Source organism: Colias philodice, chromosome 16, assembly GCF_061535455.1.
Source record: "Colias philodice isolate Cphi_HAF_F1 chromosome 16, ilColPhil1 Martin Lab GWU primary, whole genome shotgun sequence".
NCBI classification, from domain to species: domain Eukaryota; kingdom Metazoa; phylum Arthropoda; class Insecta; order Lepidoptera; family Pieridae; genus Colias; species Colias philodice.
The window spans coordinates 1,965,309-1,988,427 of record NC_143101.1 but is presented as its reverse complement, the minus strand read 5'-3'; the positions used below and the strand labels follow the sequence as shown (position 1 = coordinate 1,988,427).

General features: G+C 34.8%; 2 protein-coding genes across 2 annotated transcripts in view; both read right to left on the bottom strand.

The window, feature by feature from the left end:
• Nucleotides 1-11,524, bottom strand: part of LOC149481450 (phospholipid phosphatase 2-like) — a 78,619-nt gene extending 67,095 nt beyond the window's left edge. Inside the window, exon 1 of the mRNA XM_089705028.1 lies at nucleotides 11,323-11,524. Within this exon, the coding sequence (XP_089561154.1) occupies nucleotides 11,323-11,433 (111 nt within the window). The 5' untranslated portion in view covers nucleotides 11,434-11,524. The remainder of the gene's footprint in view (nucleotides 1-11,322) is intronic.
• Nucleotides 11,525-20,441: 8,917 nt separating this feature from the next.
• LOC149481449 (uncharacterized) lies at nucleotides 20,442-22,858 on the bottom strand. The gene is made up of 4 exons (XM_089704757.1): nucleotides 22,744-22,858; nucleotides 21,889-22,079; nucleotides 21,174-21,287; nucleotides 20,442-20,576 (listed from the first exon to the last, which is right to left on the bottom strand). Exons 1-4 carry the CDS (start codon nucleotides 22,856-22,858, stop codon nucleotides 20,442-20,444), a joined length of 555 nt encoding a protein of 184 aa, XP_089560883.1.
• Between the last annotated feature and the right edge of the window lie 261 nt (nucleotides 22,859-23,119).

Below are 23,119 nucleotides of genomic sequence, written 5' to 3'. Positions count from 1 at the left end.
TTTCCCCTACATCAGTGCAAACTTTCATACATAGTACCACAGACTAATAATAATATACTACGAAGTACGTAGTACGAACGTTTGCACGCAAGTGATTCACTCGGGCATAGGAAATGTACATATTTTTATTTTCCCTATTGAGTGAATAAATCCTTGAATATTCCTTCTTTCTCTCTTATAAACCAATATTTACACTATACTACTAGAAACACTACTAGATTGTATTGAATAGAAATAATAATAACTAATAACTATAGTTTTTTATACACACTGTACACAGTACAATACCAAACCGTATGACACCCATTTGAGACTAAAAACGCGCATAGGTATACACCACTTGGTTGGCATATAGCCATAAATTAAATTTGACGAAGAGTTTCCAGACTTACACTACGACACACCGTTATCCTTTAAAGTATTATTAATAAAATACAATAACGTATTGTTCACATTATTCGTAACTTATTATTCGTGCGGTCAGATAATACGTCAACTATATTTAGTAGTAATTACATTAATTGCATCTGCAAGGCTGCTATAAATTACAGAGGCGCCTGTGATGAACTTTTTATCTTTTATTGTTTACTAGCTGCGCGTCCCGACTTCGCTCGTGTTAATTCTGGGATAGTAATGAATTTAATTAATTTAAAATTTTTATCAACTTATAGTTATGTCAATCGGGAATAACGAAATTTTCTTAATGGTTATAGTAGCGCTAGCTACTATTAAGAGCCCTTTATACTGAAAGTTTAGGCATTTTAGGCACTGAGATGGCTCGCGCCCGCGTTGCGCAGGAGCCGGCGCGGCATGAACTCCGGTGACCTATGAAGGCGGGCGATTATGCCACAGTATAAATAAATCAGTAGTTCGATTTTATTTGCTATCGTAGGAATGTTGTTGATAAATAAATTTACTACTTATCCTATACCATTAAACGAGCAATATTTGCATATTTATATATTTGTTTGTATATATACAGTGTGGAAATTTTCGATGTGCCCTGAAAGGAAAGTACTTGAAATACTAGGGATAGCAAATTTTTCTGAAAGGAAACATTCCTTTTTCAAATTTTATTTTATTATTCAAATCGATAGAAACAATATAAAAGATAATTTATTGTTAATTTCTCTAAAAAAGAGGATCTCAGGCAAGGTAATTTTTAAAACATAATTTTAAATCACTACATAGTATAAAACAAAGTCGCTTTCACTGTCCCTATGTCCCTTTGTACGCTTAAATCTTTGAAACTACGCAACGGATTTTGATGCGGTTTTAATAGTTCTTTCGATTCCCGGTCGAAGAAAATGAATTTTTGAAAATCTTTGAATGCAGTTCTATTTCTTTTTAAAAATAAAGGAAATTTGCTATCTCCAGTATTTCTAGTACTTTCACCCAGGGCCCATCGAAAATTTCCACACTGTATTTACAAACAAATATATTAATATGCAAATATTGTTCGTTTAATAGTATAGAATAAGAAGTTAATTTATATTTACAACAATAATCCTAGGATAACTAACAAAATCAAACTACTGATTTATTTATACCGTGACATGCTCGCCGTTTTACTCGCCGCTCGGTTCTAATACGCGAGCGGCGACTGCAACGTGGTCGGGAGCAAAACTAGCACAGGTCCTCCCTCGATAACGTCCGGCTGGACTCTGGCTGCACTGACGTGGTGCGCGCGAGTCGCATTTTACGTATTATATTTTATATAGAAAAAAATAAGGGCTAAATTAAAAATCTATCCAAAAATTTCCCTGTAAAACCTGATTAGTAAATGAAATGTCAAATTTTCATAAACATAGCGTTCCCCTAATTCTCATAAAACTGATTATGCTTTTAAAATCGATGTTACTTCTGATTTTTTTTTGATCGAGTCAAATGTTTAATATTGTGTTTTTATCCAAAAAAGTCACTAGATCAAACGTTTATCTGTGCTATATATTTTTTTAGGATTTTAAATATGATGATTTCTATCCAAAAACCATGATTTAGAAACATACATTTCGTAGCATGGCCCCTTAAGTATTCTGTGGTTATAGACTAAAATCTGTCGAGTAGTTTTTGAGTAACATCGTAACAAACAATAAAAAGTCAAATCCTTCCTTTTTATAAAATAAGTTTGCTTGCGGTTCTGTTTAAATGGTAGAAGGCTAATATTTTTACTGTTCTATAAAACATTGTGCTTAGGATTTAAATTTTAGAGGTCCTCATAACACTAATCAGCAATTTTCATCCGGAATATACATTTTTAATAAAAAATAATAATAACAACATACAATAAAAAACAAGAAAAAAATAAAGAAAAAGTAGTAGTTCCAAGTAGTATTTATTTAACGTAGTCAGTTGCACAAGGCAAATATTTGTACATTATGAGTCACTGCGCAAGTATAACCTATAGTCTAGACTCTGACAATGTAAACCGTTGCTATAGTCCTTTTCACCTAGGATGATTCCTGTGACACTTCATCGTGTTCCGAATTACGTATTTTATGTTTAAAACGCCAAAATAATTTTAGTGCATAATATTTTTATTTTATGGCGGCATTATTACCAAAAATATAAAAATGAAACATCTTAAGCTTATAAATACAAAACAGTATTGTTTAGTTTAATATAATGAAAAATAAAATAAAATAACACAAAATACGCAATTCGTGTACATGAAATGGATCGTTGAAAAATCATAGAGTTGGAAAATATATAATCGGCGCCCATCTTGTGATCGTTTGTCAATCGAGTAAATCGTCACAGTACGAGTGCGAGCCTTGTATACAAGTTGTATTTTTATATTGATACTTTACGTGGTATTCTGTTATTGTTACTAATAATTGTTATTGTTGACTTTTTGTTGCTGTTGTTTGCTAAGTTTCCTTAGTTAATTGTTGGCGAAATGCCGAAAAAACTAATTTTGGTACTTTATTCAAATCGATTTCATTTCCATATAAAATATTATCGATTATCGGAAACAATTGATATGATTTCAGTAAAGACATCTCTACACGTGTCAAAAATCGATGTGTCACAGAAATCATCTTAGGTGGAAAGGACTATAAGTAGAAAGTGAATCACAGATTTACAGATAACAATATTTTCACTTGATAAACTGAAGTTTTTAATTGGCTATATCATTTAATTTAGTATCGTTTTAAAAATACATTACTCTACTGTAGAGCCAGAGGTAATTACTAATTACTAATAGCGATAAATTTAATTGCATAAGTGTTCAAATTTATGTGGGTATTTAATATTTTTATAGCAACATAAATTTTGCTGAATTGTTAAGTAAAATAATTTTCTGAAACTGAAGCATCTATTTAGTATTTACATAGAAAACAATGAAATTCAGAAAGTGACATTAAATTCATGAGTAAGAGACGATTCAATGAACTTTTACAGTATAAATTAAATAAATAAATCAATTTTTATTTAAAAAGTGATTGAACAGTATTAAAACAATTTCCTGTCGGCAAAGTAAATTAACTCTCTACCACACACGTACATACAAGGCTATGTTTTTTTTTTTTTTTTTTTATGCAATGGGATAGCAAACGAGCAGACGCGTCGCCTGGTGTTAAGCGAAACGCGCCGCCCATAAGCATCCACTCCACTGGGGAGAGGATGTGTTGCTGTCCTCAAAAAGGAAAGAGAGGGATATCACGGGAATTTATTTACATTACTGCCGGGCTTTCAGGTACTTAAAGGCACTCTTTTTGAAAGTCTCCATGTTGTAAGAACTCGGGAATACCGCCGTTGGTAGGTCGTTCCAGAGCTTCACAGTTCGCGGGAGAAAGTTTCGCGTAAAACGCACTGTGGAACTCCGCCAGCAATCGAGGTGGTGAGGGTGGAACTTATTTTTCTGGCGGGAGGTGCGGTAGTGGAATTGAGCGGGTGGCATTAGACTGGAAGGCTATGTTAGAAATCTAGTAATTACCTACCTTATACCCAGAAGTTATAGAAAAGTATAGGTTTTATTAGAATCTTAATCTTAATCTATATATATAAAACTCAAAGGTGACTGATATAGTGATCTATCAACGCACAGCCCAAACCACTGGACGTATCGGGCTGAAATTTGGCATGCAGGTAGATGTTAGGACGTAAGCATCCGCTAAGAAAGGATTTCCCGAAATTCTTGCGGGAACGGGGAAAAACGGGGATGCACGTACAAAGTCGTGGGCCGAAGCTAGTATAATATATAAATCTCGTGTCACAATGTTTGTCCTCAATGGACCACTTAAGGGGCCCTGCTCCGAAATGTATGTTTCTAAATCATGGTTTTTGGATAGAAATCATCATATTTAAAATCCTAAAAAAATATATAGCACAGATAAACGTTTGATCTAGTGACTTTTTTGGATAAAAACACAATATTAAACATTTGACTCGATCAAAAAAAAATCAGAAGTAACATCGATTTTAAAAGCATAATCAGTTTTATGAGAATTAGGGGAACGCTATGTTTATGAAAATTTGACATTTCATTTACTAATCAGGTTTTACAGGGAAATTTTTGGATAGATTTTTAATTTAGCCCTTATTTTTTTCTATATAAAATATAATACGTAAAATGCGACTCGCGCGCACCACGTCAGTGCCGCCAGAGTCCAGCCGGACGTCATCGAAGGAGGACCTGTGCTAGTTTTGCTCCCGACCACGTTGCAGTCGCCGCTCGCGTATTAGAACCGAGCGGCGAGTAAAACGGCGAGCATGTCACGGTATAAATAAATCAGTAGTTTGATTTTGTTAGTTATCCTAGGATTATTGTTGTAAATATAAATTAACTTCTTATTCTATACTATTAAACGAACAATATTTGCATATTAACATATTTGTTTGTAAATACAGTGTGGAAATTTTCGATGGGCCCTGGGTGAAACTACTAGAAATACTGGAGATAGCAAATATCCTTTATTTTTAAAAAGAAATAGAACTGCATTCAAAGATTTTCAAAAATTCATTTTCTTCGACCGGGAATCGAAAGAACTATTTAAACCGCATCAAAATCCGTTGCGTAGTTTCAAAGATTTATGCGTACAAAGGGACATAGGGACAGTGAAAGCGACTTTGTTTTATACTATGTAGTGATTTAAAATTATGTTTTAAAAATTACCTTGCCTGAGATCCTCTTTTTTATGGGTTATTGAATAGGAATAGCGGCAAAGTTTTGAAGTACTAGTAGAAAGACTATTATGATGTTGGTTGATCTGTATTCAATGAGTATGACAAATCGACCGTTTCTCGGAATAACATACATTTACTAAGAAGGGTTTAATATATTGCCGGTAGGCGGTAACATAATATTATGATGTATGATAATAATTAATAATTCATAAAAAAGTATTTTATACATTTCTTAAAAAGCTTCGATATTGTATACAATAATACAAATCATTAATTGATTATTATTCAAATTGTTGTAAAATAGTCACACTTTTTTAAGTTGGTTGAATACACTAACTTACTTATTACATACTTATATTCAATTATTATTTTGCCTTTTTTATTTGTTTTACTTTTAATTATTATTACCAATATTTTCAGAAGAAAATAAATTAATGTATCCAGAACGAGAGTTTCATTTTAAACTTTAAATGTATGTATAAAATAGACCAAAAAATTTTTACGAGAAATTAACAATAAATTATCTTTATATTGTTTCTATCGATTTGAATAATAAAATAAAATTTGAAAAAGGAATGTTTCCTTTCAGAAAAATTTGCTATCCCTAGTATTTCAAGTACTTTCCATTCAGGGCACATCGAAAATTTCCACACTGTATATATACAAACAAATATATAAATATGCAAATATTGCTCGTTTAATGGTATAGGATAAGTAGTAAATTTATTTATCAACAACATTCCTACGATAGCAAATAAAATCGAACTACTGATTTATTTATACTGTGGCATAATCGCCCGCCTTCATAGGTCACCGGAGTTCATGCCGCGCCGGCTCCTGCGCAACGCGGGCGCGAGCCATCTCAGTGCCTAAAATGCCTAAACTTTCAGTACAAGGGGCTCTTAACCGATTATAATAAAATTCGCACACCATGTGCAGTTCGATCCAACTTGAGAGATAGGATAGTTTAAACATGTAGGTACCACGGGCGAAGCCGGGGCGGACCACTATTAATAATATAGAATTTATTATGACATTAATTATAAAAATCACTTGGCATTAATGGATTTAATTGAAATATAATTTATATAGTTTATTTAATGAGCTTGATAACTTTATTGTTTAACGATATGGCTTCATTCGTAACAATATACATATTATAAATCATGTAGGAAGGGTTATGTGCACATTTTTTAATAATGTGTGATTATTATATACATTTTATTAAGTAAGTATTATTATTTTGCTCTACATTTGTATGGCACTTCTATTAATTATTACAATAGCTTTTTATTAAGCTAAGTAATATGAAAAGTTAAGGCATTGGTTAAATCGTTAATCACACATTTTTCTTTAATTTCGACAGGTAGGTATTTCATAAGCACTCAGATCATAAAGCATACAAGAAAGAAGCAAGAAATTACATCTCCAGATTTTTATCTAAAAATCTATCAATATATGTATAGTTATGAATCTTGCCTTAGACTACCTACCTACATCACCTATGGTGATAACCATATTATATCTTTACAAGTATAGAAAAAAGAACAATAAAGAATAATCAATTCTCAAATGATCATTGGTCAATGTCAAATTTATGAGCATCCACAAAAAAGGGATTGTGCAAAAAATGTGGCTTCGAAACAAACTACCTGTTTCATGCACTTAATAAAAGAAGACGATACTTTTAGTAATAAAACAAATTTGAATTAAAAGACTTTGTTTATAAGGTTCAAAATCGATTGTGCTCTACAACATATTAGCAGAGAAAAAGAGAAAAAAAACGTGATATTTTATGAATCAATAATGACACGTAGATGCACATTCTTCATATTTCTGTGACGATTCATTCAGCTGGTCGACAGGTTTTGTTCATTTTGCCTTTTTTAGCATTTAAATATGTGAGGTATGGTTGCTTTACCTTTTTACCCGACTACGGCAAAGCAAAAGGAGGGTTATGATTTTGACAGGCTATGTATGTATGTATGTATGTATGTATGTATGTATATATGTATGTATGTATGTATGTATGTTCATCTGTTCCCTCGTAACTTCTAAACTACTTATCAGAATTCGACAAATGACATATCATTAGAAGCGTCTTAATTGTCCGCTGGTTATAGGCTATATGGGGTTTCACAAAATCTAATGTGGCGCCCTCTAGCGGACAAAACATACAGAGTAAAAAAATAAAGTTAAGATAAATATGCCGTGTTTGGTATCATTTGAAAGCTTTTTACTTGCACATTTTGAATATATATATATTACTAGTATTTGCTTGTGACTTTACCTGTATTCATGGGCTGATTGCATATAATTCACATCTTTTCGTTCATAGCTTCTTTATTAGTTCATCAATTTAACTTTTGTTTTATACTTTTTCAGCGTCGTTTTTTGTCGTAGTTGGGTTTTAGTTGTTTTACTTTTTATCTTGTTATACAGTGGGTCGTTCTCTTTTGTTCCGAGTACCCTGCATGTATCGCGATTCGCGATGAAACCTGTCGTCGTCTTTTTAAAAAGGGAGGTTCTAAATTCCATGTTTCATATTTTTTGTAGGTATATTTCTATCACCTGTGTTTCATATACAGATGAGACGTTGTAAAAAATGATGGAATTAATTCCAAACAGCGAGTTTAGTTTACTATCCTACTATTTAAAATTTGTTGATTATAATTTTAAAATATATTTTTAACAGCTTTGTAAATTAAATTTATGGTTATTATGTATTCGCATATTGTTTGTTGTTTTGATTCATTACCATTGAGAACAGTGAAGGAAAAATAAACTGCAGTGGTATTATGCACACACTTATAGTTAATCTTATGCTGAGATTAAAAAAAAATATATGTATATATATATTTATTAGCAAATTATACATATTCAGTTCACAATTTTGCTCTGCCTTCTGAACTAGGTTATTACCTGTTTCTCAGAAAAACAGTGCCTTCCCCTTATGAGTTCATACAAGTAGATATTATTAAATACGTAAACAGAATATTATAGTTACAGATTAATAACAATTAAAGAATAAAAATTTGTCTAATATGCATATTTGAAATTATAATATGTATATTAAAATTAAAAACACATTCAGTATCAAACCATTTGTATAATTACTAAGGTAACCTTCACATATCTGTATTCCTGAGGTCACTTGTCGTGCATCGATTAGTACATAATTGTAGTAATAGTTATTTATATAATTTATCATTTTATTTCATCATAATTCTATGAAGACTTATTACGATGATTATCTATGGTGATAAATGCTTGAAAACAGCATTCTTGGATAGCCAGCGCGGCGGTTCCAGTAAAGGTCAAATTGCACGTAAAAGCCAACTCTTTTCTTTATTTCATTGACATTTTAATCATCAAGTACACCAATATTCAATAGATTATTTTGTGTGAGAAGAAATATAGTATGTTTGTACTGGAACTTAAAGGGTATCTAAATTATTGAAATTTTGTTGACGCGGGTGGTTAAGCCGCGTACTCACCTGCAGCAGGGGCCATATTAGAATTGCACTCTTATTTGTAATGTTTATAGGCAATCAGGATTAATTCAGATAACAGCTGAAACTGCTCCGACCGCCAATATTACCCCTGCAACAGGTACGTGAGTAGCCGGCTTTAGACAATTGGCTCTATGGAATTTTTTCGCATATATAAAAAATATTATGTCTAGGATAATTTTATTCATCGTAACATTTTACTGAGGTACTTTATTTAGTACTTCTATTATATTACTATACGTATAATGAGTTGTATTATGACTATAACGGGAAATCCTGCTATTAACAGCTAACAATGGATTCAATGGAATATTATCATTTTCAAGTCATGCATTAATATCTGACTAGTTTAAAAAACTTGTTTTTAAAATAATTTAATGTTAAGTACCTACTAATAGGTATTTTATATCAGTGACTCCGTCACTCGAATGCATTCACAATACATACGTTTTTAAATATATACCATAGAAATATTAATAAATATGTATAACCAAAATATATTTTGTGAAATCGGTTCAGCTGCTTCTATGGAATTAGACAAACAGACAAAAATGGTAAACTAAAAACAATAAGTATCTAGGTAGTTTTAATAATAGACTTCTATTGCACGTATTATTTATATTATTCAGTGCAGCATACAATAAAAGAAAATGTAGCATACTTAGGTAAAATGAAACAGAATGTATGTATGCGGGTTTTCCTTTGAAAACTCGGGCGAAGCCGCGGGCGGAAATCTAGTATTAAATATTTCTATTGAATCAACCTAAGGAATCAAATATCAATTACTGACAATAGAATGTCACTTGGCAATGTAATAAATAATTGCAGGTTAACCATAACCTTGTCTAACCTTATTGATTTTATATCAATGAATAATCTCGGTTCATTTACAAGAAAAAGCTTATATTTTTAGCTCTACCTTTCCGCCCGCGGCTTCGCCCGCGTTTTTAAAGAAAAACCCGCATAGTTCCCATTCCCGTGGGATTTCCGGGATCTTATGTTTAATCCAACTTACCTTCTATATGTGTGCTAAATTTCATTGTAATTGGTTCAGTAGTATTTGCGTGAAAGAGTAACAAACATACATACAAACACATACATCCATCCGGTTAAAATTTCTCTTAAAAACTGAAATTTCACCAATAAATACCTAAATTAAAAAATCCCGTTAATGTTTGCCATAAGCCATAACACCTTTGTTCACTTCCTCAACATGTGTTTATAAAACAGTACAGAAAATCTACGCCTTTGCTGAAAATACACAAACATTGTAGCCTATTGGCATATGGACTGTATAATCACAATGTTATGATACGTCATTGTTACAAGGTGTTCTCCATTCATTGATTTGTAAATAACTAGTAGAGAATACATAATAAAACTGACGTACTACAAGTCTAGGTACTGCTAGTTATCCTAGTAATCACTACATAGTATAAAACAAAGTCCCTTTCTCTGTCCCTATGTCCCTTTGTATGCTTAAATCTTTAAAACTACGCAACGGATTTTGATGCGGTTTTTTTAATAGATAGAGTGATTCAGGAGGAAGGTTTTAGTATAGCATTTATTAGGTGTTAGACAAATGCGGGCGGAATTCTAGTATTATTATGAATAGACAATAGTAGTTATATCTACAGTCTACATACATACTTTAAAGTGTACCACATTGTAATGTGTAGGTACATAGATAAATATTTCAAATTATATGACTCTCGTTACAGATTAACATTCAGGAGGAAGGTTTTAGTATATTTATTATAATTTTAATCCTTATTGTATGTAAATAGAGATTAAAATTATCTCAACAAACTTTTGAGAAGGTGATATTATATATATACGTATTACATAATATAAGAGAATAAAATTGTTGCTTTCATTTAATGTTAAACCTTCAATGCATAAAATTAACTAGATTTTGAGTAGGTACTACTTGCTCACACATTACTACATTACGCTCATAATAATTTATGATATCTACCTACCATATAAGATTATAACTTGCAATTGAATCCCATTTAAATGTTGGGCAATTAAACCTTTCTCTGTATCGAACTCGGAACTTTCTGAAACATTCCGTTTCTCAGAACTAAGAGTTTATTAGACCCCAATAAAAATACCACGGTACTCAATGTCATTCAACAAGGTTGCCTCACAAACTACGATATTATACAATATTCTAGAAACAACCTAATTCTATAACATAAAATTGTAATAATAATATTATTCATATTGATAATTTATTACATTATACTTATAGTACTGTATGTTTTACAACGTTTTTAAATACATCACCTGCACGTGACTACATTAGCCATAAATGCCATATTTTCAAAACAAAACATTTGCATTAAAAACAATCTATATAATAAAAATGAATTGCTAATTGAACGGAATTTTTTAACGTTTATGTTAAGACTCAAGGAAGGTTCTTGAAGAGAAAACTCGAAAAAGGGGCATAACTGCTGCAGCTAGTGATATAATATTTGACATTTACGGGCCCTCTTCACAATGGGCAGCGTTGGACGAGTACCTAGAGGCAATCACGATAGTGTAGAGCTTAAATGTCTGTGATCGGCCGTCATTGTAATGTTTATTCATAATCGCCGTATTCAAACATTGACGATCATTTGTTGGGCCAACCCTCTCCATTGTTTAGAGGGCCCATCACACGTGCTCTTACCACATCCAGAGTCGATGTGGATGACAGGTCTATAGTGTAGACACCATCGCTAGATGGCGCTGGCACCACTTTCGCCCGCCGCATGCTGAAACACGTCACTTTACGCACCATCACTTCACACTAACCTTACACTTTACACATACACTTACACTTTACACTAAACACTAAAAAATTAGTGTGCACGTGCGCCCGCGCAAACAATCCGCGCTCGAATGACAGGTTTCAAGAGATGAATCACAGGTAGAGCTTTGAGATATGCGTCTAAGCCTGTAATTGTTTCTCTATGTATGATAAGGTTTTGTTTACACGCAAATCTAAAAATAAGGCATTGGCTAGAGAATACATTACATTATTATTATGTAGTGAAGGGTTCTAGGTACGTACCTGCGATAAGTGTAATTTAATCCCTATATTTTTATAAAAAAATTATGAATTTAAATATGTACTGAGGTATCCTTTGGAATAATTTCAAATTATTTATAAATATTATAATTAATTAAGACATCGATAATAAATAATTATTGTCTTGTAAAGTGAATGCACCTAGCGTGAGATAAAAAGGTAAACATTGAGAAGAAATGGACTTTAATGTCCTTTCCGAGGTCAAGTGCATAATTTATACATGCAGTAAAGTGAACCTTATTGCAATAGATATAAGCACTTATACGAGTCGACTTACATTTACTTTTACATTAAACAAAATGCAACCGAAAATTGTAGAGCTCTAAATTATAAATGACAAATAGTGCCGCGCAGTTACCCGTGAATAATTCATAGTTTTCATACCTAATGTGTTAATAGTTGTTATTCTGATGAACCTATATTACTGTCATGCTTCTTTCATCATGTAACAAACGTACATCCTGCAGTGATCAAATTATATCTACGGCTCTACATAATATTATATAAAACATGTGAGATATATCAAGTCCTCAACCTTAATATTATAATATTATAATGGAATGCTTCTTTAATAAAAATATTATAAACGTGAAGGTTTGTGAGAATATTTGCACGCAAAAAATCTCATAGGATGATGTTTGGCGAAGAGAGTTTTTACCTGGTACCTGGTATGAGGTAAAATAACGATCTTCAACAAGCGATTAATATTTTTGACGGCTGTAGATTTCCTTTTTTTACAAGGCGGGGACGTTTGGTTAATTTTAACCGAAGTTTGAAACTAGGACCCCTTGGATCAACGCCCACGCGAAAGATGATAATCACATCAACATCTGTTCATACCAACTTGAACGTACATATTTATGAACATTTGAGTGAGGCATAGATATTTTGTTATGGAGTATATATTTTGTAACAACTTAGATGTTAACTAATAAATGTGCTATTTGATAATATTATCTTAAGACGAATACACATTAAACGCAATTGTTTACTATTACAAATAAAGTAATTACACAAGATAAAAACTGCTTCGTAAGAATGAACTGTAAAGAAAATTGCAAACATGTAACTTTACTTTTAGTCATAATATTTACTCATCAATCACTACATAGTATAAAACAAAGTTTCGCTTTCTCTGTCCCTATGTCCCTATTTATGCTTAAATCTTTAAAACTACGCGACGGATTTTGATGCGGTTTTTTTAATAGATAGAGTGATTCAAGAGGAAGGTTTTAGTATATAATTTATTATGTTTTAGACAAAGCGGGCGAAGCCGCGGGCGGAAAGCTAGTTGATGATATTATAATCTACTAGCGGTCCGCCCCGGCTTCGCCCGTGGTACATACCTATTTACGTTTTCTCTACATAAAAACCATCCTCGTACTTCAAGGAATATAATAAAAAAAGAATTATCGAAATCGGTTCAGCCGTTCTCGAGTTATGCGCTTACCAACACATTTTGCGATTCATCCATACTAATATTATAAATGCGAAAGTAACTCTGTCTGTCTGTCTGTCTGTTACTCAATCACGCCTTAACTACTGAACCAATTTGCATGAAATTTGGTATAGAGATATTTTGATACCCGAGAAAGGACATAGGATAGGTTTTATCCCGGAAATCCTACGGGAACGGGTTTTTCTTTGAAAACGCGGGCGAAGCCGCGGGCGGAAAGCTAGTTTTTATATATAAGAAGACTAGCGGTCCGCCCCGGCTTCGCCCGTGGTACATATTTACGTTTTCTCTACATAAAAACCATCCTCGTACTTCAAGGAATATAATAAAAAAAGAATTATCGAAATCGGTTCAGCCGTTCTCGAGTTATGCGCTTACCAACACATTTTGCGATTCATTTTTATATATAAGACTAGCTGGTGCGTTGTGCGCGGGCTGCAAGCAGCCCGCGAGCCCCTTTTGCCCCTGGGTTGAAGTAATAGGGCAGTCATTTGAAAATGCATCAAAATCCCCCGTCAATTTGTTATTAATTGCCAACAGCGATTCCACAGTCAATCGGAAGTGCTTATAAATTCCCAATTCAAATATTTTCTATTTTGAAATGCTGTCGACCTTCGAGGGTGCGTGGTGCGCGGGCTGCAAGCAGCCCGCGAGCCTCTTTTGCCTCTGGGTTGAAGCAATAGGGCAGTCATTTGAAAATGCATTCGAATTTCCTGTCCATTTGTTACATCTGCTAACAGCGATTCTACAGTCAGTCGGTAATGCTTATAAATTCTCCATTCAAGTATTTTCCACTTCGGGAGGCTGTCTACCTTCGAGGTTGCGTGGTGCGCGAGCTGCAAGCAGCTCGCGGCTCATCCCAGGGCAGAAATCTTCAGTCATTTGAAAATGCATTTGAATTTCCTGTCCATTTTTTACATCTGCTAACAGCGATTCTACAGTCAGTCGAAACTGTTTATAAATTACTTATTCAAATATTGGTTAAATTCTTGAAACGTGATCCCCGAATTTCATCATTTTGAGGTGTCTAATCGATAGCGGGCAGTGACTTTTCATAATAAACTGTTAAAGAGTGTACTTAACACGCTCGTCGCTTCGCTCCTCGCTACCTATTTGAATATTTACGCCGGCCGCTGACGTGACTTGCTTGCTTCGCTCGCTTGGCTAGTGCGTTAGTTCAAAAGTAACCTAACTCGCTCGTCGCTTCGCTCCTCGCTACTTCTTTAAGTATTTACGCCGGCCGCTGACGTGACTTGCTCGCTTCGCTCGCTTGGCTAGTGCGGTAGTTCAAAAGTTAACCTAACTGGCTCGTCGCTTCGCTCCTCGCTACTTCTTTGAATATTTACGCCGGCCGCTGACGTGACTTACTCGCTTCGCTCGCTTGGCTAGTGCGGTAGTTCAAAAGTTAACCTAACTGGCTCGTCGCTTCGCTCCTCGCTACTTCTTTGAATATTTACGCAGGCCGCTGACGTGACTTGCTCGCTTCGCTCGCTTGGCTAGTGCGGTAGTTCAAAAGTTAACCTAACTCGCTCGTCGCTTCGCTCCTCGCTACCTATTTGAATATTTACGCCAGCCGCTGCCGTGATTCGCTCGCTTCGCTCGCTTGGCTCGTGCGGTAGTTCAAAAGTTAATAAATATTTTCTACTCCGGGAGGCTGTCGACCTTCGAGGTTGCGCGGTGCGCGGGCAGCAAGCAGCCCGCGGCGCCGTCTTTTGCCGTTGCTATTCAATAACCCTTCCTACTATGGAAATTTCCATACAAAATTTTCGAAAAAAAAAAATTTCGCTTTTTAGCAAAAAATTTTATATGCCTGGAAGCGGACCAAGTTTTGAAGCATTTTTTACTTCGGCGACCCCGACCTACCTGCCACCGGTTCAGAGAGCCGTTGAATTTCGTGATGTATGGAAAATGGAAACCGAGAGTCGGAGAGAAATTCTGAGTATGCAGTTTTGTAAATCTGGCCGATTAGAGCACAGAAGTCAATTTTCAGACCGATCGTAAAGTAACCGGCGCCACCATCTTGCTTTGAAAAATTGGCCATTTTTGAAAAAAAAATTGCGTCCAATTTGAAATTTCTCCATTGCCCTGGTAGCGCCCCATCTTCCTGATCATTTTTTAGTTCTACACCCCCCGGCTATCTGGCGCCGTTTCGGAGAGCCGTCGAATTTTGCGTTGTATGAAACTCGGAAACCAGCGGTGGAAACTCGATTATGAGTATCACACCTTAATGTGCGGCTCGATTAAAGCCCCTGTGCCAAGTTTCAGCGCGATCGGCCCAGAAATGGCCGTTTTAGAAATTGTATGGCGGCGGCCATTTTTTCCGCCATTTTGAATTTTTTTCACTATCTGTGGTAATTGCTCGAGGTCTACTCCAAGTTTAGTTTGAGCACCCCAGATGTAGCTGCTACCGTTTGCGCGGGCCGTTGACCGTCTCCGCGGGCTGTGAGAAAGTTCAAAATTTCGGATTTTTCTGGATATCCTGGGAGCTGGGCGAGTATGAATGCATCATTGATGTGTTTCTCCGTTGCGCCACCTCGTCTAAATTTACGTTTTTATGTTTGCGCCAAAAATGGAAAAATTCCAAAATCGAGCGACCCACTATGGCTCCCTGGTAGCATCCCAGGGTGGTGATCATTTTTAGTTCCGGGACCCCCCACCCAACTCGCACCGTTTCCGCGGGCCGTTGGATTTTTCAATGTATGAAAGTCGGAAACTGGGGCTCGGAGCCACTCGAACGGGGCACCGATCGATTCGCCGGCTCGAACAGAGCACGTGTGCCAAATTTGAGACGTAAGGATTCATAAACGGCGATTTTGGCAAAGTACGGCGGCCATCTTGTTTTCGCGAAAATCCCCATTTTTCCACCTCCCCTGGTAATCGCCACCAGTTCCGAGCATTTTTTGTTCAGACACCCCCCCTCCAGGTATCACCGTTTTTGCGCACCACCAGGGGTCCACTCGGTATTCGAAGGTGATCGAGATCGCTATATTTTTCCTCTGGTCGATCAGAGCACCTCTACACGATCACGTCGTTATCCCCCCCACTTTCCGCATAGTTTCCGAGAAAAGCGATGTCAGTGAGTGAGTGGTAGTGTAGCTTTATATATATATGATTATGTAAAATTGATGTTGCAATATACCTTTCAGTTTATTTTAATTCATCGTAAGACTAGTTGCGTCCCGCGAGTCCTCTTTTGTGCTGGCATTTGGCTTCTAAAAAAAAGTCTAAAGACTCCCTTTCAAAAAATGGAAATTAATTACGTCTTAAATTTCGTCACTTCTCATAATTTGAACATACGGGCTTGTCACAGGACTCAAAAACAACGAGTCTTGTTCAATTTATCGGGTATGCGGGTATCGCGACCTCAATGTGCTAAAAATATATTTTAACAGTGTAAAGATGAACTTGGACCTTGTAACAACGTTATTTTGTGGTATAATACCACTTACCAGATTAAAAGTTTTACCGGAAGAAAATATGACTTCGTTGGACGGACTGGATGATAGATAACTTATGAATGAAAGGATTTTTAAAAACTTTTAACCAATTTCAAATAAAGGAGACAGTCTGCAGTTTTGATTGTTATCACTAAAGAAAAAATTACAATCATATGCCGAACAATAATATGCAGGATGCCTATGATCGCATAGGCATCCTGCATATTACATAATATCTCTAGTATTATTGTGTGATGAAAATGCTAATTGAATTTTTTTTTGAGAAAAGCGTCATCATCATCAGAAACAATCATTCGCTCAATCGTTTGCTTGTGAAAAATGAAAATTTTATTGATTATAAATTATTGTAATTGCAATTGTAATTGTATTGTGTTGCTTGTAGCAATAAAGCCGCCTTTTGACTAAATATGTCCTCCTATTAAGTAAAATTTGTATTTTCTGTTTGTGTGCAATAAAGCTTCTAAATAAATAAATTATTTTTTTTTTTAACTTAACAATATTTTAGCAGGTTTCAAATCAAGTTCCGCAGCTCAATAAAGTTCAATGCTATCTGATATATTTGAATATATTTAGCTACAGTACCAGTTGCGTGATACTATCAATATAACCAATAATAATAGTAAAGCCAACGTCCTTACGTTATTCAATAGATCCACTTTCACTGAACGTATTTGAAATGCTAATCTGGGTAGAAACGAGATCGTGCTTGTCGTATGTTTGGCAAAACCGTCATATTTATTGGAATGAATATCTAATATATTACTCAACCCATGTTTTCAGCTCTAGTAAATGGCTGTACAGGGATTTTCTAGAACATGTAGGATGTTTGTACAAGGATTAGAGATGATACCGATGATATAAAATACTAACTGTTCCCCGCGGTTTCACCCGCATTGCTCCGCTCCTGTTGGTCTTAGCGTGATAATATATAGCCTTCCTCAATGAATGGGCTATCTAACACCGAAAGAATTTTTCAAATCGGAGATTAGCGCGTTCAAACAAACAGATAAACAAACTCTTCAGCTTTATAACATTATAGTAGTCCGTTTTCTTATGGGAAAAGGTATACATTTTTGAGCAAAGCAATGCCATTTGGTACGAATGTTGTACTCGTCCACCTAAGCCCAAATCGCCTGGTAGCCAGTGTCTACTCCCCGGCAGAAGGGAGGGAGGGGGGGGTTATAGAACAGAGCGCCCGGCTCTCGGAAAAAAAATTCTAGTGGATTCATTTGGCCCTTTGAGTCGATTTTGGTGTCGTTATCAGGTAACTAGATGATGCCCGATTCATTCCCCATACCAGTTTTTTAGGGTTCCGTAGCAAAATATGTCACAATCTTTAAAAGAATAAACTTTTGGCAGTGGCAAAATCCAAACAAACCAGTATATTTTTATATTTTTGTATGAAACTTGGTTTATAAAAAAATACTGTCTGAAAGGCCATTTCATGCAGATTATAAAAACATTAACATGTAACATATATCTTACCATTTTCAATGTGAAATAAATTATAGAAAGTACAGGAACGTTCGTCAGCGCAGCGTAGGGGACGGCTAATAGACCCGAAAAATAAGCAATAACATAAAACAAAAACCAGTCAAGTGCGAGTCCCGCCCATCGAGTGTTTCGTACTTATTTGTCCTATACCATATTATCTGGTCTGGTAGGACCTGGTTAACTGATACACACACACTTTCGTCTTTATAATATTAGTGTGATTTTTAATCATCTTTAAATTATAAATGAAGTCAGGTAACATTGTTAAAAATAAAGATATATAATAATAGAACGTTTTTGTATTAATAATAATGACAACCACCTCCACAATTACATAATTCGGTACATTTGAGCTGGCGTATAAAACACTTCAATCTGGAATTGCAAAATTTCACGCACCGACATCTTATCAATTCAAAGCTTCTCTTTTCTTTTTATTTCAGATGGGCAAGGAATATTTTGATTTTTTAGGTCCCTAAATATATACAGCCTGTAAAACTGCCCTTAAGGTGTGTTGTTTAAGGGCAGCTTCTGTGGGAGGCAAATTTTCGATTTGCCTGTCCATTTTTGTTAAAAATTTGTTTGCGACCCTCATTTACTGTCACAGCGGGGTACAATGTGAAAAATAAACAGGTACTTATAATAATTATAAAAAAATATAAGTTCTGGATAAGAGTATCCTTAAAATATCGTGACCGTCCTTACCTATCATGCATTGTATTCACAAACTTTTCAATTTCACTGTCTGCATGTTTGCCACTGTAAAGTGCTTCAAATCCTCGTGTGCCATTCGGATATGCCTTCCATACCTCAAATGCATGTGTACGATGCATGTGCCTCCTGTCACGATGTCATACACAGCATTAGAACGTCCGTGATTGTACTTAAATAGCATTTCCTTACACCAATCTACTCGATGCCGTTTTTGTTCTGGAGTGAGTTCGTGAGGGATCCACCGACAACAAAGCTTCCTAACTTTTAAATGTTCTTGTAAAATTTTCCGAATTTGGCTCATACCAATCCCCAAATGTCCTCGAATCTCCTCATAAGTGATACGGCGATTTTCTTCAATTAGTTGTCTGACGGTAGCCAAATTTTCCTCCGTGATCGCAGTTGTTGGTCGACCTTCACGAATTTCATCATAGAGAGAAACACGGCCGCGATGAAATTCAGCATACCAACGCCTTACAGTGCTCAAATGTGGTGCTTCCCTCCCAAAAGCATTTTGAAGGCGAGCAGTGCAATCTTGTGGAGAAAGCGAACTTTTAAAATCATAAAAAATCATCGCCTTAAAATCTTTTCGTGTATGTTCCATTTTTGCTACGGACAATGAACTTCAACTTGGGATAAAAAACAATTGACAAGCGCTTCCCGCCAAAATTTTTTTTTCTTCTACTAATGAGACTTCATATGTTAAAAAAAATAACATTCGAAATTCAAACATTTATGGGTGGCCAGTAACGCAAAACTTTTAGAGTGAACTAGGTAGTACCTATATATTGAAGGGCTGAATTTTTTTTCGATATACCTTGGATTAGTAGAATATAAAACCCAAACTTTGGAAGTAAAATTATTTCGGAATTTTGGTAATTTCCGAAAAAAGATTACTCCATAAGTAACAAATAGAATTCCAAGCTAAAGGGTAGTATATTATTATTAGTCTGTGCTAAAGGATATTCTATGATCATTTATTAACAAGGTCGTAACTTACTGCAATGGATGGAGGCTCCGCTGCCGGGACATAAACTTCAAAAGTAAATTATTACGGGTTAAAACGATCACCAGACACGTAAATTAAACAGAAGTCATAAATATTCATGAGCCATTTTCAAGGATTTAGACTAATTTAAATGTTTCTGAGAATTTATCTTTAATCGATCTTAAATAATGAACGTGTGTGAGGTCCTCTAAACCTTGAGACATACATACAATGGGGTCCATGTCTATCTTTTAATTAATCTCCCAATGTATCACCAAACATTCCTTCTTAGTCATAAATAATTGAAATTTTGTTTAAATTACATCATCTTTTAGTATTTCTACTTAAAATCTATCTGATTATTTTGATTCCTCTTTACCAACAGCTTCTTCTTACTCTGGTTCAGCTTTACAAAACAGGTTATAAATAAAACGGTATGTAGGTGTATATTTTTTTATTTTTACCATTTAATAAATCAACATTACATCCAGTAAACCTACACCACAACGTATATAAATAAAACTATCTTTAGTTGTATTATATTTGCCCATTTAATATCAAAACATTAGATCCAGCAAATAATTTGATACCAAATCATCCAACATCAAAACTAAAACAGCACAATATTCTCAATCCTCTCAAAAAGTTTGGACTTCATCTTGATAACACCGAGGATCCAGTCCACACAGAGTCGAACGTAACGCACGTCGTGACTGCGGTGATGACCCTCTATTCTGAACACCATCTGGAAGTTCATCATCATCATCATCATCGTCATCACTTGATGTGATGGTGAATGGTACTTTCTTAATCTTCGGGTAAACAAACACAAATTCACAATTTGTATTTAGAAATTTAATTCTTTAATTTCTAATCACAAATTGTTATGGATGCTTTAGGTAAGTAAAGTTTTTATATATGGGCAGGGGCAGGTGATGTAAAAATATGCATAATAGAGTATCAGAAGAATTTAATTAGGTACCATAAGAATTATTAGATAGTATCTACTCATGAGCTGAAGCTTGAATGGTTCACATACAATTTGAGAATTCTCTTCTTGTGAGCTAACTAATGTAATAATAAACTGTAGGATAAATAATATAGCATACTAGTTGTGCCCCGCGGTTTCATCCGCATCACTCCGCTCCTGTTGGTCTTGTGTGTGTCTCCGCGTGATGATATATATCCTATAGCCTTCCTTGATAAATGGGCTATCTAATACCGAAGGAATTTTTCAAATTGGACTAGACCAAATTGGTCCTGATATTAGCGCATTCAAACAAACAAACTCTTCAGCTTTATAATATTAGTATAGATAAATAAATAGATATTGCTCTCTTACCTTTGGTACACCTTTATTCTCAGGTGGTTCAATTAGTTTGTCTTCAATCCTGAAAAACACGGAGGCTGTGGCTTGCGGGATCGGATATTGCACTGTAGGCTGACTGAATATTGCCTGTCAATTTCAAGATATGATTTTAAATATTAGACTCCCAAAATTATATGAATTGTTGTTTAATTTTGATCTCGTAAAAGGTTGTAGTTAAAATTCTTTGCAACAAAAATTACATAAAATTATGTATGAAAAATCACAAAATCCTCATACATTGTATTTCCTTCCTGTGAATGAAACATTTGGAAATTGTTTGTAAATTATTAGGTCTAACCCAACTACAAGAATTTCTTAATAATTTTATCTAAGACATTCCTTTCTTTGATAAAATTATAAAAATCTGCTTGTTAATCTTGTATGCTTGCATTTTTGAAGTAATATTAAATTTCAAATAGAAATCTTTTTCTATATGCTAAAATTCATCAAGATTCATCAACCGTGAAACCATACAAACGAACTACCACATCCAAAATAAAAACAATGTGGCACTCTGGGACTGCCGCGGTAAAGCTATTGCATGCTATGCCTTCAAGCCACACCTCCGTGCCCGTCGGCATGGGGAGCGTGAGGTTTTTCGTTACTAAATTTCTGGATTCAGTCCCCGCGCTCAAGGCCCGCGATAGAAGCTATGCAATAGCTTAATATCATCGCGATTATACCATACCTCAAAATAATAATACTGCGAACATTCATCCCTCGACATTCCCTGGTACACCAGATTATACAGCAAGGTGTCAGTGAGCTTCCAGTCCTTATCAATGGCATTCCTTATCAGCTCCTCTCCGTTGATGACGAGGGGACACTTTAAATTTGTTAACGCTACTTTTGCTGGTGGTGAAAGGAGATCCCGAGTTTCTGAAATTGTGATAATAATAATGTATTCTAGATATCGTATAGATTGGTATAGATAAGAAATTGTAAATAGATTGAATTGCAAGGACCCGAATATCAGTTGGTACATGAACTTTATAATCTATACTAATATTATAAATGCGAAAGTAACTCTATCTGTCTGTCTGTTACTCAATCACGCCTAAACTACTGAACCAATTTTCATGAAATTTGGTATGGAGATATTTTGATACCCGAGAAAGGACATAGGCTACTTTTTATCCCGGGAAAATGACGCAATCCCGGAAATCCCACGGGAACGGGAACTATGCGGGTTTTTCTTTGACTGCGCGGGCGAAGCCGCGGGCGGAAACCTAGTATTTGTATACGTAGTATATTATTATTAGTCTGTGCTAGTATGTAATAATATAATAACATCAGGTAAAGAAAAATAATTCCGCAGAGCCTTAGATTTCTCTTATGCTAGATTTGTAACAGAAATTAACTCTGATTTCACCGTCTCTCCCTGATTTAAAATATTTTGGACTATAACAGCTATTCGTATTCGCAAGTATACTTCAATTTGAAGATTTTTTATATATAGATTTTCATACTTGCTTGTTCAATAGAAAGACACTATCACGGTTTTTCCAAAATAACTGTCAGGTATTCTGCTATTCTAACTTACTTGCTAATTGCTTCAAAGTCTGCCGCACTCCAAGAGATTCCTTGGCCCTGTTGATAACAGATACAACGGTATCTATAGCTTCCTCTTCATATGATTTGATTTCTCGTATGTTCATCATATTGTTATTTTATAAATCGACTCTTTTTCTTTTATAAAAAATTGCAAATGATTAATTGACAATGTCATTTTGATCTAATCCACAATCGTTATATAAAAAGGTTGGAAGCACAGGTTGGAAGGGAAAAATTTAATAATTGTTTACATAAGTACCTAGTTTATGAATAAGAGAGTCTATGGTAGTAGATATTATACTTAAAAAATAAAATAAAATTAGTAGGTATGTAGGATATATTATGTCTTAAAGGATACAATTCAA